This window comes from Syngnathoides biaculeatus, chromosome 16 (genome assembly GCF_019802595.1).
Source record: "Syngnathoides biaculeatus isolate LvHL_M chromosome 16, ASM1980259v1, whole genome shotgun sequence".
Classification (NCBI taxonomy): Eukaryota; Metazoa; Chordata; class Actinopteri; order Syngnathiformes; family Syngnathidae; genus Syngnathoides; species Syngnathoides biaculeatus.
The window spans coordinates 10281166-10302585 of NC_084655.1; the positions used below are offsets into that span (position 1 = coordinate 10281166).

General features: G+C 40.8%; 1 protein-coding gene across 14 annotated transcripts in view; it reads right to left on the minus strand.

Moving 5' to 3' along the window:
* Positions 1-21420, minus strand: part of nfixb (nuclear factor I/Xb) — a 117461-nt gene that overhangs the window by 85290 nt on the left and 10751 nt on the right. Inside the window, exon 1 of one of the 14 annotated variants that reach the window (XM_061846136.1) lies at positions 3135-3239. The exons of 11 other annotated variants lie outside the window; for them this stretch is intronic. Coding sequence is in view for 1 of the 3 variants with exons in the window: in XM_061846126.1 (XP_061702110.1) it covers positions 2754-2807 (54 nt within the window). In the remaining 2 variants the exon portion in view is untranslated. Of the gene's footprint in view, positions 1-2753; positions 2927-3005; positions 3095-3134; positions 3240-21420 lie in introns of those variants that run through there. 2 more of the 14 variants (XM_061846135.1, XM_061846126.1) reach the window with 2 other exon arrangements.

Here is a 21420-nt window from a genome sequence, read left to right on the forward strand (position 1 = left end):
AAAAAAAAAAATCAGGAGGGAAAAAAGTTCAGGTTTCACTGCAATAGGAACTTGGCAGGCAGGTCAATAAGCAAGAACAAAAAATGCACGCAAAAATGTCCAGGAAAAATAGAATTATTAACAGTATTTGAACAGTGGGAATTAAAAAAAAAAAAAAAAAGAACAACACAGATGATGCACTTAGAAATTAAACACTCCGTTGTGCATCTCCCCCACCCACGCAAAAAAAAAAAAAAACCTTTGACAAAAAATCCTTGGCAAGGAGTAATTTGGTAGTGGTGTCTGCTCTGATCCCTGGGCCCGGTGCAAGATTCACTCACACACACACACACAAACACATACACAGAGGGGCCGATGTGGGGGGCTGGGGGAGGGGGGGGGGCTGGGAGAGCAGAGCACAGAATGGGGAAAAAAAAGGAGTCGAATGTTGGACGAGCGCATACGACCGCTGGCAAAGCCGAGTGCCGCTTCTTTTTTCCCCTTTTCTCTCCAACTCTCTCTCTTTTTCTTTCTGCTTTCCCGCTTGCTGTCTCTCGTCCTCGCCGCGCTCTTTCCCCAACCATTGCTTGAGCCTTTGCCAGCTCGAGTAAGGCCCACCTATTTGGCAACACGACGCCTGTAGCTCAGCCAATGCGTTAGCTTCAAGAGCTGAAAGGGAGGGAAGAGAGACAGAGGGAGAGCGTGGAGGAGGGAGGGTGGCAAGGAGAGGGAGAGAGAATGGTGGTGATGGTGGGGGGGCTGCCAGAGGGTGTGCAGCCTTGTCGAATGTCGCGCAATTTGCCAAATCGACAAGTTCCACTCTGACACAGAGACAAAGTTCAGGGGAGTAAGTCTTCCCCTGCACCAATCCCCCGCAGCCCTCAGACTGCCTCCATCTTTAGTATAGCTGCCACAACCCCCCCCCCCCCCCGGAGCCCTGCTTGCATAATGCCACCTTGGCAGAGGATGGCAGAGAGACGGACGCACAGTTTCAGAATCCCTCCTGACCAGCACCACCCGCAGCTGCTCGTGGGTTTACCACAGCAAACAAAGAGGAGGACACAAACCCAGCCAGCCCAGGCTCTGACTGTTCACACACCAGGCACATATGCATGAATGGCGAGATGATTTCGAGGCACCGATACAGTCGGGGTGGGGGGGGGGGCGCTCAAATGCAGATAAGGTTACAGATTTTTGAGGGTAAGGCAACAAGGGAGGGAAAAATGAAATTGCCTCAGCTGTTTCAACACAAGATAAATGCTCAACAGAGTGTGATGTGCCGCCTATGAATCCTAAAATTACACACATCCTCCTAAACTCCTGTGACAATTTTGGGAAACCAGTCTGCGAGTGGCGCCGGCTACCATGTTGCCTCGTCGCCAAGCAAGTCATTCAGGGTCGCACCTGCACTGCAAACAGCTAGTCCGAAGGTAAACTGTGCAGTCCCCCGTTCAGAATCCAAAAAAAGCCACAAAAAGGTTTTTTCAGTGAATGGCTGGAATGCTGTCCTGTCCACCTCAAAGAAAAACAAAACAAAAACATGATCATGAGACTGCTGGAGCTAGTAATTATGGATAAAACAAATCTGACATTACAATGGTTCCCTAGTGCTGTCATACAGTCTAAAAAGCCCTGTGGTTCATTTTCATTAGTCTGCGCTGACTTGTCCAAAACCCAAGTAAAAAAAAAAAAAAAACAAACAACAACAACTGAGGTTACATGTTGTGGCTTGCATCAAGCTTGAAATTCCTCATTTAATCAATGCAAATTTGCATTAAGCAAACGCAGACACTCATAGACACGCACACGTACGCTGCAGCCAACATTGTTTCACTAATAAAACCTTGTGTTTTCCAATTCCAAACAGAACACGTGATTGTGTTTCATCACGGCGCCACACAGGCAACGCAGGCCCGCAGGAGAACCGGACTGACTCTCACTCCTGACACTTCCACTAAAGCCAAATTAGATGAAGCAACAAAAGAAGCCAATAAAGGAAAAAGGATTCGCAAGACTCATTGTGCTCAGCTTGTGTGGCAGTTAGGTGGCTTCATAGTTAAATATATATTTGGTCTCTCCCCCACCCCCGACTGCCACCACCTGCAGAACACAAATCCGGAAACTCAACGACATGAGATAAACTGGCACTTCAATGTGATCCCCGTGTCTGCCTTTCAAACTCAATGACGGTTTTCTGGGTGACCCTGCCAAAATGCAAATAAACCAGCATTCAAATGTCATAAAGATTTGACTTCAAAGGTGTCACCGTCATTCTCCTTAGTCATACTATTTGCTTGAAAACGCCACATAGCCTACGTAAGTACAATTCTAGGAATAACTCCTCAAGCCTTTAAATTGCTAAATCTTGTGGGAGTACAACGACAAAGTGGAACCCTTCGTGGGTGAGCAGCAGATCTGCTTTACATGCAGGGCCACTTGAATGGATGGATCCACTCAATAGGGTCCTGGAGCAGATACAAACAACACATGGAAGGTGACTTTAGGTTAATCCCTTTACCTGGCTATTAAATTAGGCCAAACGTACTTAGACTTCAGATTTCATTTAGATTTAGCATTACTTAGAAAAAGTCTGTGATTTTCCACTAAGATTTTTTTTTTCAAAGCTAAATTAACCTAAGGTACAAATTTTAAAATCAAAGAGGATGGAATTCTAGTTTAAGACAAAAACTGAACTGGGTTACATTGGGGAAAAAATACACTCAAAAAGCATAAATCACATCATCAGTGAAATAATATTTGGAAAGTCGTTGCACCTGCAGGCGTTTCGTAATTAGACCCGGTGCATCGCTCAAAAAAATACATCCCATCTCTGCTAATGAGGATAATTAAATATAAACGTTTTTGCGAGTGCGAGGAATTTAAAAAAAAAGTATTCTTTAAAAGACGTGTCGTTTCTGCAAGCGACCCATTTGTACATTTAAGCGCTCGTCAGTACGACGTAACACACACACACACACGTCTGATGTGTGTGACAAGAAAATGAATTGCGTCTCCGTCTGATCTACCTCGGATGTCGCAGTGAAATGCTCGCAAATCGCGCCGGGTTTTCATGGGGTAGGCACGAGCCCGCATTTCGGAAGCGGCGCCCCTAAAATAGTGCAAGGCTGCGGAATGATCGTTTACGTCAAACACACATTTCATTACATCCATCGGAAAATCCTCATTTGCGGGATTCAAAGCGTCTGCGGAGACTCGGAGACGCGAGGTGATTTTTCTTTTCTTTCTGTGTGACTTTCTTTTTTTAATTCTCTGCACGTCTGACCGACGGGTGCCAATTTGAGATTAACTCTTTCACTGTGGAGGGGGGGCGTGAAGCTCTGTAGGAGCGTGATTCCGTCAAACGGCGCCCAGGAGTCGTTGCACTGTGCTCATTTAATTACGAATATGCAATATTTCAAAGGTCGTTTTTAACGCTTTAACAATATTTTTCATGGCAAAATTGAATGCATTTGTACACATTTTGCCTTTGACTTGGGGTGATTTCCCAGCCATTTATATATGGATCCATCCTCCAGTCAAAATCTAATTTACATTCAAAATATTTAAATACATTTCCATCTGGATTTATCAAATAAAACGATATTTCCATTAATGCTTTCCCTCTTTAGAACATACTATCATTGAATGAATACAATAACAATGCTAAAATGGGCCTAAAGTAATCCTTTAAAAAAAAAAAGTGTTTCCTTTCTTATTTAATTCCAGGTAGATTTTTGTTAACAGTGACTATGTGAAGCAGTTTAGAATTTTTGGAACAATTTATTGCAGTGTTTTCTGTGATTCATATCCACCGGCCACTGCAAAACTGCTCAAATATGGGAGAAAAAAAAGTCTCGGAGGCGGCCCACAATGCCTGGCTTCAGGCCCCTACGCCCTGCTTTGTCTATTCCTGTGTTTTCTGACCTCGCTGATGTGGCGCCTCATTTCATTTGACCAATTAAAAGACAGCGTGCATGACCAGAGGGCCCACCAGTCGCCGGGTCCTTCATTAGTGCAGCTTTGCGCTGGTGGGTCTCCGCTGTCCTCTCCTGCCCGACTTGAGCGTCCCTGACCCTGGACAGATCGCGACACCGCCTTCCCTTAACCTGAGCTCAGCTGACCGAAAGCCAGTGCAGTGCAAAGGACACCAGGATGGAGGACCTGGTGCAGATTTCAACAAACTATTGACTTTTTGAGGGCAAACAGGTCGAAGTGTGTTTACTGGTTTCCTCTCTGTCAAGTCTAGTGCATTCAAAGCTGGCATCACCGCCGGCCTGCCAGTGGTCACACCCACAGTTACTACGTTGGTTAGACATCAAATGATTACATTTTAAATGAAGCAGGGAAAAAAGTGGTCCAGAATAACCCACACTCTTTGTTGCTGTGGGAAGCGAGTTAGGCATTAACATCCTGAATGGCTTGTACTCATCTGAGTTCAGAAAAGCCGCACCTTGCTATGTGTGAAAAATCTGCAAGCAATTTGCGGTGGTTGCATGCTAATTTTTCCCAAGGTGGTCCACGGTCCAACCAACTGAGGAAGAGGCACGCACGGCACATTCCAGACCGACAAAGAGGCTCTGATGCCTCGCTGAAACCTCTGCAAGTGAAGTTCATACTTTGTCCTGTTTACATCTCCATCAACTTGAGTGTCACATCCTGCAGCAGGTGGCGCATTGCAGGGCAAACCAAGTGATACGGATACTATTTCAACCCACTCTGCATAAAAAAAAAAAAAAACAAGAAGAATCACCACTTTAGTTACTGTTCCAATTGGGATTAAATCATTGTGAACCAAAGTTATTTGATGTTTTCTGTTAAGGATGAACATGCATGTATGGACATCCAGACAGGAGATAAACAGTATTGATGTATTTATAAAAGCAGAGCACACATTACCGCCTGACATACATTTTACCCACATCCATGATACGTCCTGACAGAGCTCATTAGAGCATTTTGATGTCAGATTTGCATCTTTATACCCTCACAACGGGGCCAAAAACATTCGACTTGGGGCAAAATATGAGAACCATGAAGATACAGTTGACTTGTACAACGCTCCAAACTACATCTGTAACAGTTTTGCTCAAAACTGAAGGCAATGATGTTTGCAAAAGCTGAACTTTGAGTGCAGCTCTTATAATGGTTCTCATTATATCATCTAGATAAAGAACATGTGGAATCGAAGCTCATGATGCTTGCCTGTGTGTGTGTGTGTGTGCGTGTGTTCACGTGAGTTGCTGACCACGCCAGGCCGACTCAGCGTCACGATAGCCATGACTGTTTTCTCACCGTGCCAGCCAACAGACTGCCGCTCTCTCAGCCGCCACTACCGACTGGACTGGAATGTGATTTGTTGTGCTAACATTTTGGATTTAAATATAACGGTGGTGAAATGGGGGGAGGGGGGGATACTACTGGCTGTGATAGAAAAGATCCAAATACTAATCCTGCCAAAGTGGCTGGTTGATGTGACAAACTTCAAAAACCGCAGCCAGCTTTTAGCAGCATTTGGCCGTCAGTGGGCGTTAATTTTCTACTCTGCTGAAAACCAGCTGTGCAATCGGTAAACACATTGCGTTTGACCAGCAACAAAGAACCGCATTTAGCAAATGTTCTATTTTTCTACTGTCCACCCGTGACCCGATCAAAGGTGATATATTTTTATTAAAAGCAAAAGACAATACGTCGAGATTCCATTATAGGCAGCTTGTGTCTATGGTTTGTGGTAGTCTTCACTAAATCGCTTTACTAAGATTTTAACTTCATCCAGAATTGCTCGCTGATTAGTCAACAAGCCCAAAGGAAGGTAATGTTATAACATAACCTCTCTTATGAGCTGCATAATTACATTTTTTTTCAAGGGAATACATCTCAACATTCAAGTATAAACTTGCTGCTAGGAAGTTCATTCTCTTTTTTTTAAAATGCCAATATCACCTACACCGTTTCATAAGGAAAGTGCACTACTAAAGCCAAGTGTTGACACACTAAATGATAGCTGAAGCTTCATCCGGAATCTCTCGCATTGTGCAATGTGCGGAAAATGCATACTTGAGCATTTTTTTTAATGAGTAATATGGCATTGACACCACCTTTCCCCACTCAAGGTGCAGCGTTTGACTGATTTATGAGAAAGCATTAACACCCTATTAGCGCTACTAAAAGACATTACACCTTCTTTTTCCATCACACGGATGGATACTTAGGGCTTGTTGTTGTTATTGGGCTTTTCCCCCTCTTAAGAATACCTTTAACATTGGAAAATGTTCTCGTTGCGGCCTTTTACCGTTGCATGCCGATCACTCTGAAATATTAAACTTGATGGAAAGCAACTTAACGCAAATCACTTTTGTTTGTGGGCTCCATGAGTCTTCATATCCATTTTAGGCCACTTTACACTCATTTATTAAATATATGAATAAGATGACTTTGCTCATCTCCACTTCCATAAAAGGCTAAATTGGGGGTTGTACGTTTAACGGTCTGGGGGGTTGGTTGCATGTTATATGTGTCGATGGGTCGACATGATACCAATGTTGGGAAAGAATCTGCACAGACGACTGCATGCATTCCAAATACCAAGTGAAACAGTCCAAAAATAAATATTAAGACCTAACTGATCAGTCAGTCAGCCAGTAAATTAGCTGGGCCATTTAATGACAAAGAATCAGACAAAATACTGTAAATGAAAAAAATATATACATGTATTATTTTGCTACAATTGTTATCTTTATTAAAATAATAGTATTCATTTTATGGTCTTGAAAATAATAAGGCGATTAAATGTTATAAAAATTTTATTCATCAGCAAAAAAAAAAAAAAAAAAGAAAAAAGAAACATATTGGTCGGGCCGGCTGTTTCACTCTTAATACTACCGTACCATCTGCACAGCCCGTGTACTTGGAGAAGCATAATGCAACACACGCATCAACCCATCATGAGTCGGCAGCCTCTTTGTGGTAGTCCGCGGGTCTGTATTGATACGTACCCCCCACCCTTCCGTGTAAATTTTCAGTTGTTGAAGGCACATTTGAATACAGAGAACTCAAATCGTTTTGTTAACCTTATTGAGATGCGCTAGAGCAGACTGGATCCGGCACACTGTCTAAGGTTCTCCCCCCAAAAAATGTGTTGCGCGCTGATTGACCATAAATGCAAAATGACAATCACAGACCGAGCCGAGAGATAGAAAATCTCTTGTGTATAAAAGCTGCAGGAAAATAAAAGTCCACTACTAATGCAACGTTGAATTCTTTGCAATCAGACAAATAAAGGGACAATCTAGCACACAATCAAACTAGAGATTTACCCTGTGCTCCTGCCAACAACGAGGCACCTCCTCTCTCTGAACAAGGGATGCACTATTGACTACACCCCCGCTCTTTCTGTCCGTCTCTCCAGTCTTTCCTCTGTGCCAGTCTGAAAGGCGCGATGCCAACCTCTTCCACCATTGGGCATGTTGCCCTGCCCTTTATGCAAATGCTTCTCCAACTTGCAACCATCCACGTCTGCGCAACCCACCGCCGTCCCACGGCCTCGCGCTTTAAAAACCTTCCAATCTGAGGCGCGGTTAAACCATAGGATGGTTGTAAATTCAATGTCGTGAGCATCTCAAACGTTGCCGGCGTGGACCTCGACGAAAGCAGGAAGCGTGATGTGAAGGCTGTAGGCCATAACCTTATATAAAAACACCATCCGGGGGCAAATATTTAACAGAGGTGTGGTTGGTTGCATGTGTCTGCACGAGCCCTGATAAAGACCAGAGGAAAATGAAATGAAAGCAAGAGGAGAAGGAAATTTAAAGAAAGACTGTCACTGCTAATTCTGATACATCTACATTCATTTAAATATATTTTTTTTCCAGCATTTGGACTGGTCTGTTCACTCCAGTTTTACAGGTCGAATCCAAAAGTGATAATAGAGAAAGATTTGCAGAGAAAGATGTGAGCATGAGACAGTATAAAACTAGAGTATAGTGTTGATGCGTTAACACAGCAAATTTCAAAGCACACATTCCGTACAACCTGGCTGCACGGTGGAGGCACTCGAACCCACACGCCACAAACACACAATACCGCCTTCCTATTGCAATGGAGCAAGTGCATGAGGACATATGGAAGAAGCTGATCATACCTTTTCAGAGTTAAGTGCAGTATGTGTCCAATAGAATATTTGAAAAAGTGACATTCCAGTATGGATTTATAGTACACTCAGGTCACAATGTTACATACAGCTGCATAATATCATCAGATTAAGTACCTGTACCAAAAAAAAAGTATATTTAGATAACTAATGAATATGTAGATACTTATTCATTATGTACATTTAGATTAGATCATTACAATAGTAAGTCATTAATATTTTGTTATTTTAGAGTGGCTAAATAGCTAAATAAAACAAAAACGCATTACTGATTATGTCAATCAAAACGATATGTGTAAATGTACTATGTTCAGAACCATTCATCTGTTAAAAAGCACTTGGATACAGATACATATCATGGGGATGTGCATATTAACTATATAATAATGAAGAATCGTCTCACTAGTGTTGAATTGTTCATTGATCAATTGTGGTTTGTAGCGTCTGAGTCCAAACGGTAGTGTTGACGTAATAAAATCATAACTTTGAAACAAGAGCTGCATACATATTTCAATATGATACTTAAACTGTAGCATGGCAAATAACTAAAATATAAGTAAAAGCAGTGAAATCATGGGTGCCAAAACTACACTTCATATTGTCTGTTTTTTTAATTCAAAGTAATATTGGGCAGTGAAATACAAGTAAAAATTAACCTTGATAATACAATTTTGGCACAACAGCTATCTATTCATTTTTGTTTTAAATTATGATTTTTAGCCTTCTTTGAAAACCAAGAAATTGCTTCACATGAGAAACATTTTTGTCATAAAACATATAAAAGTACCAAGCAGCACACACACACACACACACACACAATCACACACACACACACACAGTTTGGACAGTTCATAGTAACCTCAGTATAAAAGTCATTCGTGTACACTTTACTTACTAGTGAACAGGTTAATGGTCATATATTGTCTTAACATTATTAACACCCATATTCATATATGTTTAGGTTAGCACGGTGATTATTGGTTAGCTCATATGCCTCACAGTGCTGAAGATCCAGGTTCAAATCCAGACCCTCTTTTATGGAGCTTGAATATACTTCCCGTGCCTGCATGGGTTTTCTCTCGGAGCTCCGGTTTACTCCCATATCCCAAAAAGATGCATAATAGGTTAATCGAAGACTCTAAATTGCCCATAGGTGTGGATGTGAGTCGACTGGCTGTTTGATTATTTGTGCCCTGTGATTGGAGGCGACCAGTTCAGGGTGTACAACTCCACCAGGCAACATTATTAGACAACATTAGACTACTGGGATTAAAACTGGACTTCAAAACTCATCAAATTACAGATAGAAATTCATCTATTAATTGATGAAGAGTATAACTTTCCTCCATAGTCAAAATGCAGTCACATGCCCATTCCTGTTGCCGTTACTCTAATGTCATATTTTACGACTTGATCACTGTGTTGTTGTGACTTTTGTCTTGACCCCTCCGGGGTCGCCACAGACAGTCACTCGCATTTGTTTGGCTCCATTTTTGTAGTTAGGATACCATTTCCTGGAGTCTAGAAAATAGATCCTCATACTGCTCCTTGGGAGATTTATGGCCATTTTGTCAAGCTAAATTCTTTTTTTGCCAAAAACTTTTTCCATATATAATGGGCACCAGATTATAAAGCGCATAGAATAGACGCTACAGTAGAGGCTGGGGTTAAGTTATGCATCCATTTGTTGGAGTTGGACTAAAGGCTCAATATTGATCCATATATAAGGTGCACCGCATTATAAGGCGCACCGACATTTTTTGAGAAAATTAAAGGCTTTTAGGTGCAACTTATAGTGCGGAAAATACTTTATATATCACAAGTCTCGATACAATAGCTTTAAAGACCTTCCTGGGAAAGAAAGAGTAGAAAAAACTTTTTTGTGTGTGTACTGTTTCACCAACACACGCACAAACACAAACCTTTTCTCACCTTCCAATGTGTGCTTCCTTGACAGTATCAACATTTTGAAAATGCAATCGGTGCCAACAAGTGACAGCACGCAGCAAAGCGAGATTAGAAGTATGCAAAGAAAGACAACCGGGGGTCAAAAACAAAACATTTCCCTCATCTCACTGTGACTTTCACGATGCTGCCCAAAACTTGAGCAACTCTAATGTCGTCGGCGGGAATAATCACAGATGGTAAAAGATACATCTGAACACACTTCAGAGCAGATTTGACATCTACACCATTTAAATTGCACAGCCGTGAAACACATTAAATGTGTGACTATACATGAAGGCGGGAGAAAATTGAATGAGGCTTTTTCTTGCAGGAGGGCCCAGATCAGAACTCTTAACTATGGGATTTGGTGCCGTTGCCTTTCTCCCCCTGGAGGGAGTAATTAGGTTACGGAGGACAACTGCCGCATTGTTTCAACAGAGAAGGGATTGTGCGGGCCAAAGTCCCACCAGCAGCATACGTCCCTCGCTACAAAAATGCCAAACGGGTTCTGCAGACCTCGGACACACATCCACACACCCAAACAAAAGAGGCAGAAATCTTTTTGAGTTTCCTCTGTTCAGGAGAGAAAATATGCGGCATAAAGCATTGGCACTTGTGTATCCCATGAAATGTCAAATGTAGTCCAGCAGTGTCAGATATCCTTCTGTGTTGTTGCAGTTGTGCGATTCTGCCTCTTTGCAGTACGACGGTTTCTTTTGTGTAACTTAAGGGAATTTGAGTGTCTCCTGTTTCCAGGGTCTTGGCAACAGACGGCGCTTCAAACTAGTATAATATAGTTATGATGCATTTGCATTCCTTCCAATCCCCCAGGAAATACAATATGCCTATATCGTGTGTTTTAATCACGCTCTGCTTCAAAGGAACGGGAGAGCACAAACAACGACGTGTTTAAACACGTCATCCGCTGATTAATTGAAACTCGCACTAATTGTGAACCAAGAAAACAAAAACAAAAAAAGATAGTGGACCCCAGTCTAATATGATTATGAAACAGTGCGGCTCGTTCCTTCCCGCCAAATTCCCTTTTTTTTTTTTTAATCTCATTTTCCTGAGCTGAAAGGGAGAGAAATAACAGGCATTCTTTTTTTTTCAAGTTTTTCCACTCTATTCTCAAGGCCTTCAGCTCCTCCAAGTATTAAAAAAACATGCACCTTTGAATTCCCGCCCACACATCCCTATTCACTTTCATCGTAAATCTCCAAAGCCTGGCTGCAATATACGGTCAATTTGTGGTCCCCGCATGACTCTTAACTTTTCCTTCCTCAGAAATACTTTTATTCAGGTGTGCACATTGAAAGGGAGAAGTGAGAAAAACCCAAAAGCAATGAATGGATTCGATGTATGCCACTGTGATAGAGAACTATCGAAGCGCTTTCCACAGGTGGTGGATGATGATGATTGCTCTTATTCCAGATGATGACCATAATGAGCCCAGTTTGAGTTTCACCAGGATTTTATCTCAAGATGTGGCGGCAAAGGGGACTGACAGCGGCTTGACGTGTTTCTTCGACCGCCAACCGCGCACCCCCCCGACACACACACATTTTTCGCCGTATCCACAATCAACAGGAATATTATTCCGAGAATATGTACAGTGGAAACTCCAAAGTAAAACACAATCCATTCCCGGACACTGGTTGACTTCCCAGTCCATTAATTCCAATTACGTAACGTTATATAACATTTAAGGTTCAGTGAATACATTTACAGTTTTTGTCCCAGGTTTAAACTTCACCATCATAAAACGCTGCGCGTAATTTTTAAGGAGAAGTTAGGCACACTAATACAACTAAAATGAAGTACAACTAACTACACCCTGAAGACGTCTGACAGGCAAGCAATGCAGAGGTAACAGGAAGGTGATTGAGGAACGTTTTATAGGTAATAAGGGAATTAATACAGAAATTCTGCAAAGGTACTGGAACATTGAGGTCCAATATTTTTGGTGCAGACTGAAACCACTTGGGTTTTGCATCAATTACAAGGAATTTGGGACAGAGGATCAAAAGTTCAGCTTTTGTTTTGATCAGTCACACAACTTAGAAGGCAGCATTGCTTGTAACCAAAAGCCAAATTTTCCAGCAACTAAAAGATATTGGAACAGATCGACTTAAAATAGACAAAATTGAAGAACTTTTTTTTTTTTTTTTTTTTTTTGCTTGGAATAACTGCAGTAAGTCTGGGAACTCATTGCCATCACTACAAGTTTTCATTCTTCATTTGTGGTGGTTTTTCATGGTTTTTCATCAGTTTTTTCCCATTTATCTTGGATCATTACTTGCGTCAGTTACTTCTATAGCAGCTAAAATATGTACTCTATAGGGTTTAAGTGTTGAGAGTTTCTATTTTTGTTTCATCAGGATGGTTTGTGTTCACCTGTAGGGTTTTTTGGGGTTGTTGTTGATGTTCTTCAGCAGCTACTTAATCACTGGCAATGACAGCTGTTGAATTCAAATATCCTTGTTAAAATGGAGACAGCAGTGAATGAGTTAAAGCTATTGCTTGTGACCAACGTGTGTGCAAACGGTTGGATTTATATTCACAGGCTCTACTGATAACTAGTGTGATTTTCACTTATGATGACTCCTCAACTGCCAGTGACAGTAGTTTGAAGCACATTTCGGTTGAAGCCCAAATTCTACTACTTTAGGGACCTCTAACATTGGACGTTTCTCCATACATAAATAAGGAGAGTAAGTAGCTGACAGCAGGAACTGGAGCAAATTCATAATGAACGTCAGAAGCAAAGACTGTCGAGACAGAGATAAATCTGATCATGCTTTGTGTTTTTTTTTTTTTTTTAATCTCAACACTGTTGCCAAATTCTCACTCTGCACCGATATTTCCATTGTAAGTTGCAACTTTCCACAGATCTTAAATTTATTTCTCTGGGCCTTAACGGAGCAGAAAGTTCATATCTGAACTCAGGCCCAGAGTATGGTGCCGCTGGAGCAGGATAGTAGTTACTGGGTGTCTGAGCCAAAGGGAAAAGCCACAGAGTTGTGTTTGAGTATAACCCTGAGCCCCCCTTGGCCTCCTTCACAGAACTCTCACTCTGATCCTTAAAAAAAAAAAAAAAACAAGGGTCTATTTGGCAAGTCACAAGAACCGTAAAACGAACACTCAAAATGCCCAACAAACACACTTGCACAGACATCCACATTCAACAGTGTAATAGCTCCCGGTACCCTCTGTTTGCTCACAGCTGCCAGGTCTCCTCACAGTTCAGCCGAGGTAACGATATGTCATATTATGCAACAGAGTATAGATTTTCCACCCTTGGCACGACGCCAGCTTCCTGCTCCAAAGAGCCAACGCCAGCACTTAGTTCCACGGGGTGACAGTGAGACTTTACCGGACAGGGTGGGCCTTTGAGATACACTGCGGAGGTAACGTGGCGAAAATGGGATACAATCAAGCCTAAGAAAGGAAAGAGACAAAAGGCAAACATGCATGCAGCAACAGTGTTCCATGTCATTCTTTGTCCTCCCTTTTTACCCCAAAAAACTCTCCACTTTACGTCTTGTTTCCCTACTCTCAAAATCAGGTCACAACTGTTTTCATTACTGTTTGACTTGCGGGTTCACAAGCCTCCAAGCGTCAACGTTCCTCCACCCACCCCCAAGACAGGAAAAGATTTTCCTTCATTCATTAACCCATTAAATGCCGTTCGGCATTCACTGTGTTTCACTCATATTTTGAGCTACAGAGAAGACAAGATGATGACTTTGAAAGATATGAATTAAAAAAAAATGTAACCATTATCTGATAACGACTCAATGTGTTTTTTGCAGCGCACAATAAAAGCCGTGCACGTGTGTCTCAACACACCCTCGGGTTGTGTTTTGGAACGGACACATGAGGTAATGCAGGATGATGATGAAAACTTCTGGAAAGTCGAAACACAATCAGCAGGCCAATCAATGCCTCTTTCCCCGACCTCAACTTAAATCTGGAACCAAAAAAGTGATTGAAAGATGATTACTGCTTTGACATTAATTGGTGGTCTATATGGGTTATGTCATCCTGCAATGAGCGCCCAATCTGAGGTACAAAACGATTGCAAGTGCTTCTGCAGGTTTCACCAGGGGTGTAGTAACTCATCCGAGTCGAGTTCTAACAAAGTTTCACTCTGAAATGAGATTTTTGAATCGAATTATGACGTAGTCGAAAAGCAGGAAATGATCATTATCGTCGGATACCTACCAAGCCGATCGGATCGATGTAGTCTACTTCTTTCTTTACTCATCAACTACACCAAGTTTTATTGAAATTTGTTTCTTTGCATAATCCTGCTTAATGTACCTGTCACACTAATTATCAAAGCAAAGCCAGTTGTGGACTGCACTAAACTACTATGTATTGATTTGGATTCCAAGTGATATGCCTACATGTACCACGCTGTTGTTAGAAGTATTGTATGCTTAGCAAGAGTTTAAATTAAGAAGTAAGACTAGGAAACAGATACATTTTGGCCAATCACATGAAAAAGGCATAAAAGAGACAGAAGTTAAAACAGTTGAGCTCGAGAAAAAAATATCATTGATGCGTGTTTGAGGTGTGCTAAAGACAGAAGGGTTGATAAAGTTCGCCTATGCAAAACTTGTCAAGAGAACGCAAGAGCAGTCAGACTACCAGAAACGACTCGAGATCAAATTTCATCCAGATTAGTCTGGAAGCTTTGTAATGAGGGGTCTACTGTATATATTTAGCTGTTGCAGGGAGATATAGGTCAGACGGGCCAGCCAGGGCAGACAACATAGCCCGTTTGCCCACACTGGAGTGACCTTGATGGGACGCCATTGATTTGAAACAACAACTCCATCTATTTCTGTCGACCTGTGACGGACCATTACAGCACGCTCCCTGTTATGCACAGTTGAACCTTTGTCTGCATTGTGTGTAGGGGGATCTTTACAATTCAATTACAATTCAGTTTGTCAGAAATGTGACTGATTAAAGAAAGCACAGAGGGGGAATTGCTGTCAACATTTGTTCCATTTGTTGTTACTGGCTTTTGTTCAAATGCACTCAAAGCGAGAACAAAACATGCTCACTAGCATTTTCCAGGCTGTCCTTAACACAATGCGACATTTTTTTTAATGTCACAATGATTTCATAAAATTGCATTTACGATTGGGCCGACACTACATGGTTCAAGTGACACAATTTAGATTGTTGCTCTCCAATGCGGCACTTCTGAGATGTGTCATGGCACTGAGAAAAGAATCTGACATTGTCAGATTGGAATTCAATCTACTAAATGTGGGTAAATCTCTCATATGCACAATACACATCTGCCAATAGGACTGCAGTGCAGTGCAAACACAGATACCCTGTCAATATCAGCGTGATGTCATCAAAATTCTGTATCCCAATTGGTGACGTATACACACCCACCTAAATAACACATTGAAGAACACCCTGTAAAACATCTGTTAATCCAAACCTCAGCAAATGTACAAGTGAATAACTTTAAAAACTAAAAAGAGCCATGAAATCTGAATTGGGATTTTGGACCAACAAGATAAATCCAATCTTCTTGAAAGATATTTTCAACAGCAACAGCACGCTGTAAACAAACATCAAAATATTACCTTGTGACTTGACAATGAAGAATAAAGATAAAAAATGTGCCACAATGAAACCAGAAAGAGGGTTTCGAAGATTTCTGAGTTTGGGATCTTGATCTAATTTGTTTCTTTGTTGTTATTTCAAAGCGGATTATTTCCATACACCTCTAAATTACAGTGGAGAGACATAAGTACAGTAAATTTAAATGCAGTCTGACATATGTTGAGTAACTTCCGGAACATCTGGTATGTCTCTATTTTGAAGAACTGGACAGCATATGTCCAATTTTGTAGTACAAAGCTACAACGTTGTCATTTCTACGGTGGACCGGAGGTATCAAAATGTACTTCAGATTTACCATCACCAAGACAATGAATTGACACAGCGGATCTTTTTGCAAATTTCTATATTTCTCTTTTTGTAAATGTATAAATTGTAATTACTAGTTTTGTACAGTATGCTATTAATTAATACCTTAAAATTGAAAAAAAAAAACATCAGCCAGTGATTCTTTGCATTTGATTGCTTTCTGTACCTTCCCTTTTTATGTGATATCTCATATGTAAATATGCAGACTAATTTGGTCATTTTTTGTTTTTTTATTTATATAAATTTGCAGGAAATTGCATGACACCGTTGTCAACAGAATGGTACACCCTCCTCCCAGTTCTGACTTCCCGGGTTAAAATCCTACCTTCCGTGTGAGGATTTTAAATGTTCTCTCCTTGCCCCGCGTGGGGTTTTCTCCGGGTACTCCGGTTTCCTCCCACGTTGGAAAAACATGTATGGTAGGTTAATTGAAGAATCTAAATTACCCGTAGGTGTGACTGTGAAGATAAACAGTTCTTTGTTTATATGCGACCTGCAATTGGCTAGAAACTAGTGCAGGGGAGAGGTGAGACCAAATCATTGCTTTGGAAGTTGCAAGTAAGTGTCAAATTTTTACCATCAACTACCAAGTCAAGTACCATGTCAAAGACAAGCAATTCCCGAGTCAAGTCCTTTACTTTCCATTTTGAGTCCTTTCGAATCATTTGAACAAAATGTTCTAATATATAATTATATACTTAATTAATATATTATGTATTTAGTCCAGTTTCATCTCACATTCCAAAAACATGCATAGTGGGTTCATTGAAGACTCTAAATCTTAGTTGTCAAACTCAAGGCTCAGGGGCTGGATGTGGCCTGCTACATCATTTTATGTGGCCCTCAAAAGGAAATCATGTGCATTAACTTCAATGATTCTTGCTAAAATCTGAAATAAAATTCAAACCTGTCACATGTAATGAAAAATTATGTTGTGGTACGGCATTTTTCTGCAGCCAATTCCTTTTTTAAGGTAAATTGAAATGTTTAAGGTAATTAAAATGTTCTCCCCGTGCCATGCAGATATCTCTGTTGGAACACTCAGGGGCACTACAAGAAAATATTACATAAATAACAGGCAAAGAAAAAAAGGACCCAAAAAAAGAATGCTGCTTCATGTGGAATTATTGGAAATAAAGTAAATTTTTAAAAAGGAATACAAGACTGAATCTTGAGAAGACTGCACTGATTAAATCTGACTGTAATGAAAAGCAAAGCAAAGCTGGCCCACCGTGTATAAATGTTTATGTGATGGAGCTCCAAGCTAACTGATATTCCTGTAATAAATCTGTAACGCAGAGCCTTGAATAAAAATGGCAAACCTTCTCAAGTCAATGGGATCGAGACCGAGTGAAATCATTGCTGTTCATGTCTTGTGACAATTTGTCAAGTCGTGTCTGTAGTAATGAAAGTCATGACTCGCATCTGACTTGAGACCGAGTCATGTGACTCGAGTCCATACCTCTGATTCAGTGAGACCCGCCTCTTGCCCAACACACCCATAGCCCTCGTGAGGATAAGCGCTATGTAATGCATTGATGGATGAATGAAGGCATTTAACAATCTTATGTTGTAGGTCAAAGTGTTTCAAAACATGTACATTTGTTGGCAGTTTTTTCATTTGGCTTATACTTACCAACCAAAATACATTACTGTGGGGTGTCTAAATTCCAATTTTCCAGTCAAATAATTTGGAATTTGTTCACAATTTTTAAGCAAATCAGCTTCACAGTTATTAGGAAATTAATATTTATTAGTCCATGGAGGGAGCAATAGATTTTAACGAGCGTGTACACAGACTTAAGTGAGTTCACAATGATTTTCATTTCAGGTTATGTCATTTTCTTTATTTCAATAAACATAAAATGACTGGTGTCAGGCCAACACCTCCAAATTTGGTCTATTTACTATTTTTTCACAAGTAAATACTATTGGTCAGTCACTGTGTGTGTGTTATTTATACAAATGATGTAAAGTGTTCAAAAAAAACAGCTTGGTCTCTTTGACCTTATGGCGTAACAAACATGCCATTTTTTTCGTTTTGTTTTCCTGAAAAGTTTTGGAGATACGATACTACTGCCCCTATGCCAACGATGAGTAAAGCATCTGAAAGATAAAGGACAAGTTTTCCAGTTCTGATCAAACTGTTGCATATTTCACACTAATTTCTTCGGGGGTGTCAATGACTCAAAGCCCCTGGGTTGACCTTCACAGCTCTCAACATCACTTCTGTAGAACTTGCTCCCAAAGTAACACTTATGCTCACTTTGGACGATACATTGGGCGAGAGAAAACTACATGTTTATTCCACTCCAGTCCCTCTGATACAATAATTATAAAAAAATAAATAAATAAATAAATAAAGCCTTAGATAACAAGGGGTGGCTGTGGGTTCCATGCTGAAATAGGAGCATGTGCCTCTTGGTGAGCTGCATTTGTCCCAACACAAAGCTGCCCCTCCCTCATTCGCACAACCGCGGATGATTCCATCCTTCATAAACAGCACGTGTGCATCGCCACCAGCACCTTGTCCTCAGGCGCTCTGTCGGATTGGACGTCTCAGTGCTCCAAATACACTCATAATGGCTGCACTGTTATTTAGATTTATGATTCAAAATCTGAGGAAAGAACATCCTGTACTGGCGGCTGCTACTCAGTTATGACGAAGCGCTCAAATATTCACCACTGAATTTCTATTTTCTGGTACTGGGCCCCTTTTTGGAGGCGGGCAACCCCTGTTTTCACTGTTCCCACATTGTGTACACTATTTTGTCTTGCCCTGTATATTGTAGCTCAATTATGTAATGTAGCACTTGTGTGTGTGTTCAGTTGCCATAGGAACAGCACAACATATCGCCGACCGCAGAACCTCACAGGGCCTGTGGGCAGCGCAAGGGTTGTGCCAAAGACTAATCCAAGCCAGAGGTGACAGGAACGAAGGGAAAGGGACACACATGCATGCACGCACACACACACAACGAGTGTGAGACTACGTTCACGCAGTCGCCAGCCTTATAAAACACAAGCACACAACACTGGATATCCTCCTATTCGTTTTGGCCAGAGCCTCCCGTGGCAATAGCGGCAAGAATCCATTCTCCACGGATGTTGGGACAGCTGTGGCGATATTGAATTAGACGCAGTGAATTCTGCTTTACTGTCTGCAGTTAAAGATAAAAACTACATGCCGCTTAATTCAGATCTGAATTGCCTTCTGCAGAAAAGCACCCAGCTCACCTTTGTTTTTTGTTGTTGTTATTCTTTACTAATAATTGCCATGAATTTAGTCCAGCCAGGCCTTTTTCCCAGCAAAAAAAAAAAACTATATTACAAATGTGACATTTATCAGAGAAATCTGAATATGCGCACGTCATCATATCCTCATTTATGTAATTTTACTAATTAGCCCGTTATGGTGGAAATGGTACAAAAGGGCTGTTGCAATCAATGGACACAATAATTTAGTCCTTATAATGAGTAAAAAGTATATACAATGGAGACCCGCTATATATATAAATACATATATAAAGGGAAATTCAATAGCCTTTCTTATCATTAACCAGTAAAACCTGATAGACTTGTATTTGCATGTTATTTAATAAAATTCCCTCAAAAAAGAAATAAATGCTGATGGGTATGTAGCTACACTTTCTCAATTGACAGTGGTAAAGGTTAAGCATAATTTTAAAATTAAAATTGTTTTAATATTTCTAATTTTGAAATTCCTTTCCAATTCTTCTGTACTCCTGTTTCCACACCAACGTTATATTATGGTTAGCGAAAAATGCTGTATAAATGAGTTATGCCAACGGAGGGTGATGCTACCAGCAACTGACGTCAGCAAACTCGTTGAGTGACTCAACAGCACCTCTGCTGGTTGCAATCAAGAAATGCCAGGCTTCACGCTGCCCGTTGGCCACCTTGCCAATGGCTAATGGAAACAGGACATGGTCAAGCCAATATTGATAACTTCTCAAATAAAAGTTTTAGTGGGCGCGCTTATTCCGCCATGTGTGAATGTCATTAATAGTTTAGTTTTTCCTCCGCTTTGTAAAATGCTTCAAACCAATAGCCAACGCTGGCTAGAACCAGTCAGGCTTAGGGGCTTTCCCGGCTGCGGGGAGCGGCGCATGGGGGAAGACAAGACCCGATGCCGCTTGGCGCCGAACTGAAGCGTGCATATTTATTACCGCGCTGTATGTTTGAAGCGTCGATCTTCATGTGTCCTGCAATTCACATTAGTTTTCGTAGCTAGCTAGCTGCCTTGTTCCTCAAAGCACAAGCCGCTAATCCCGCTTTGGTTGTCTGGCTCGAACCAGGGCTGCACATAGCTAGTAATCATTTGGGAGACCACAGCAAACATAGTCAGGGCCTCCCCCCCCACCCCTTTTATGTAATTTAGACCACTTTGCCCTGCTTTTGAAATATGTTAGAATGATCGGACAGTTAAAGCCTTCTATTTATCACCAAGTTTCAATTTGAGGAAATTTGTATCCAAAGTCCTTAAGCTTCTTCTTAAGTATTATCAAATGGCAACTGAATATATTTAACGTTTACTCAGATTGATCAGAATATTAATCAACACTGAATATAGTTCACCATTTCCATTGTTTTTCTTGGTGATGAAAAATCATTCATGTCACTCTCCACTTTATCCTCAGCTGACACCAACAGCAGTGCTGCTACTACTGGCCAGAGAATATTTATACAGTTTTACAGTTTACAAGGCATGAAGTTAAATCAATACACTAATACTTTCCTGTGATTGAAGGTTTTTCTTTTTACAATTCAAGAGTAAAATGTGATTTGTTCTTCATATAAATTATTCATTTTATCATTACATTAAGGCCTGGCGTATAGGAGTTATTTGTTGGTAATATCCAACCTTATGTTGGTCATACTATAGAATTCATTTCATGTGTTTCATGACTAATACTGAGGATAAATGTTTGTTGGACAAAATCTGGTTGCGAGAGAGCGTGATTGATCAACCCTATCTGTCAATTAAAATTAGAATGAGTTAATTGGCCTGTCTCCCATCTAAAAAAAAAACAAAAAAAAAAACTTTTACTAGCTGATGGGCCACTTTTCCTCATAAATATCAACAAGGACTATTTGGTGTGCATGTGGACTGAAGTCAACCTTCTGGACCGCTGAGGCAAGCAGCTAACGATGCTTTTAAAAATGAAACGAATGACATTCGCCAGTGAAGACTATTTTTCAGCAAGGTGTTTCATATGGTTTTCTGGGGGTCTGTGTGGGGGGTGTTTTTTCGTGAACCATATAACGTGACACAAAAACTACCTTGTGCACTTGGAGCAAGAACATTAAATGGAGCTGATCCAATGTCAACTGAGAACATAGCAATAATTTATTTTGTACTA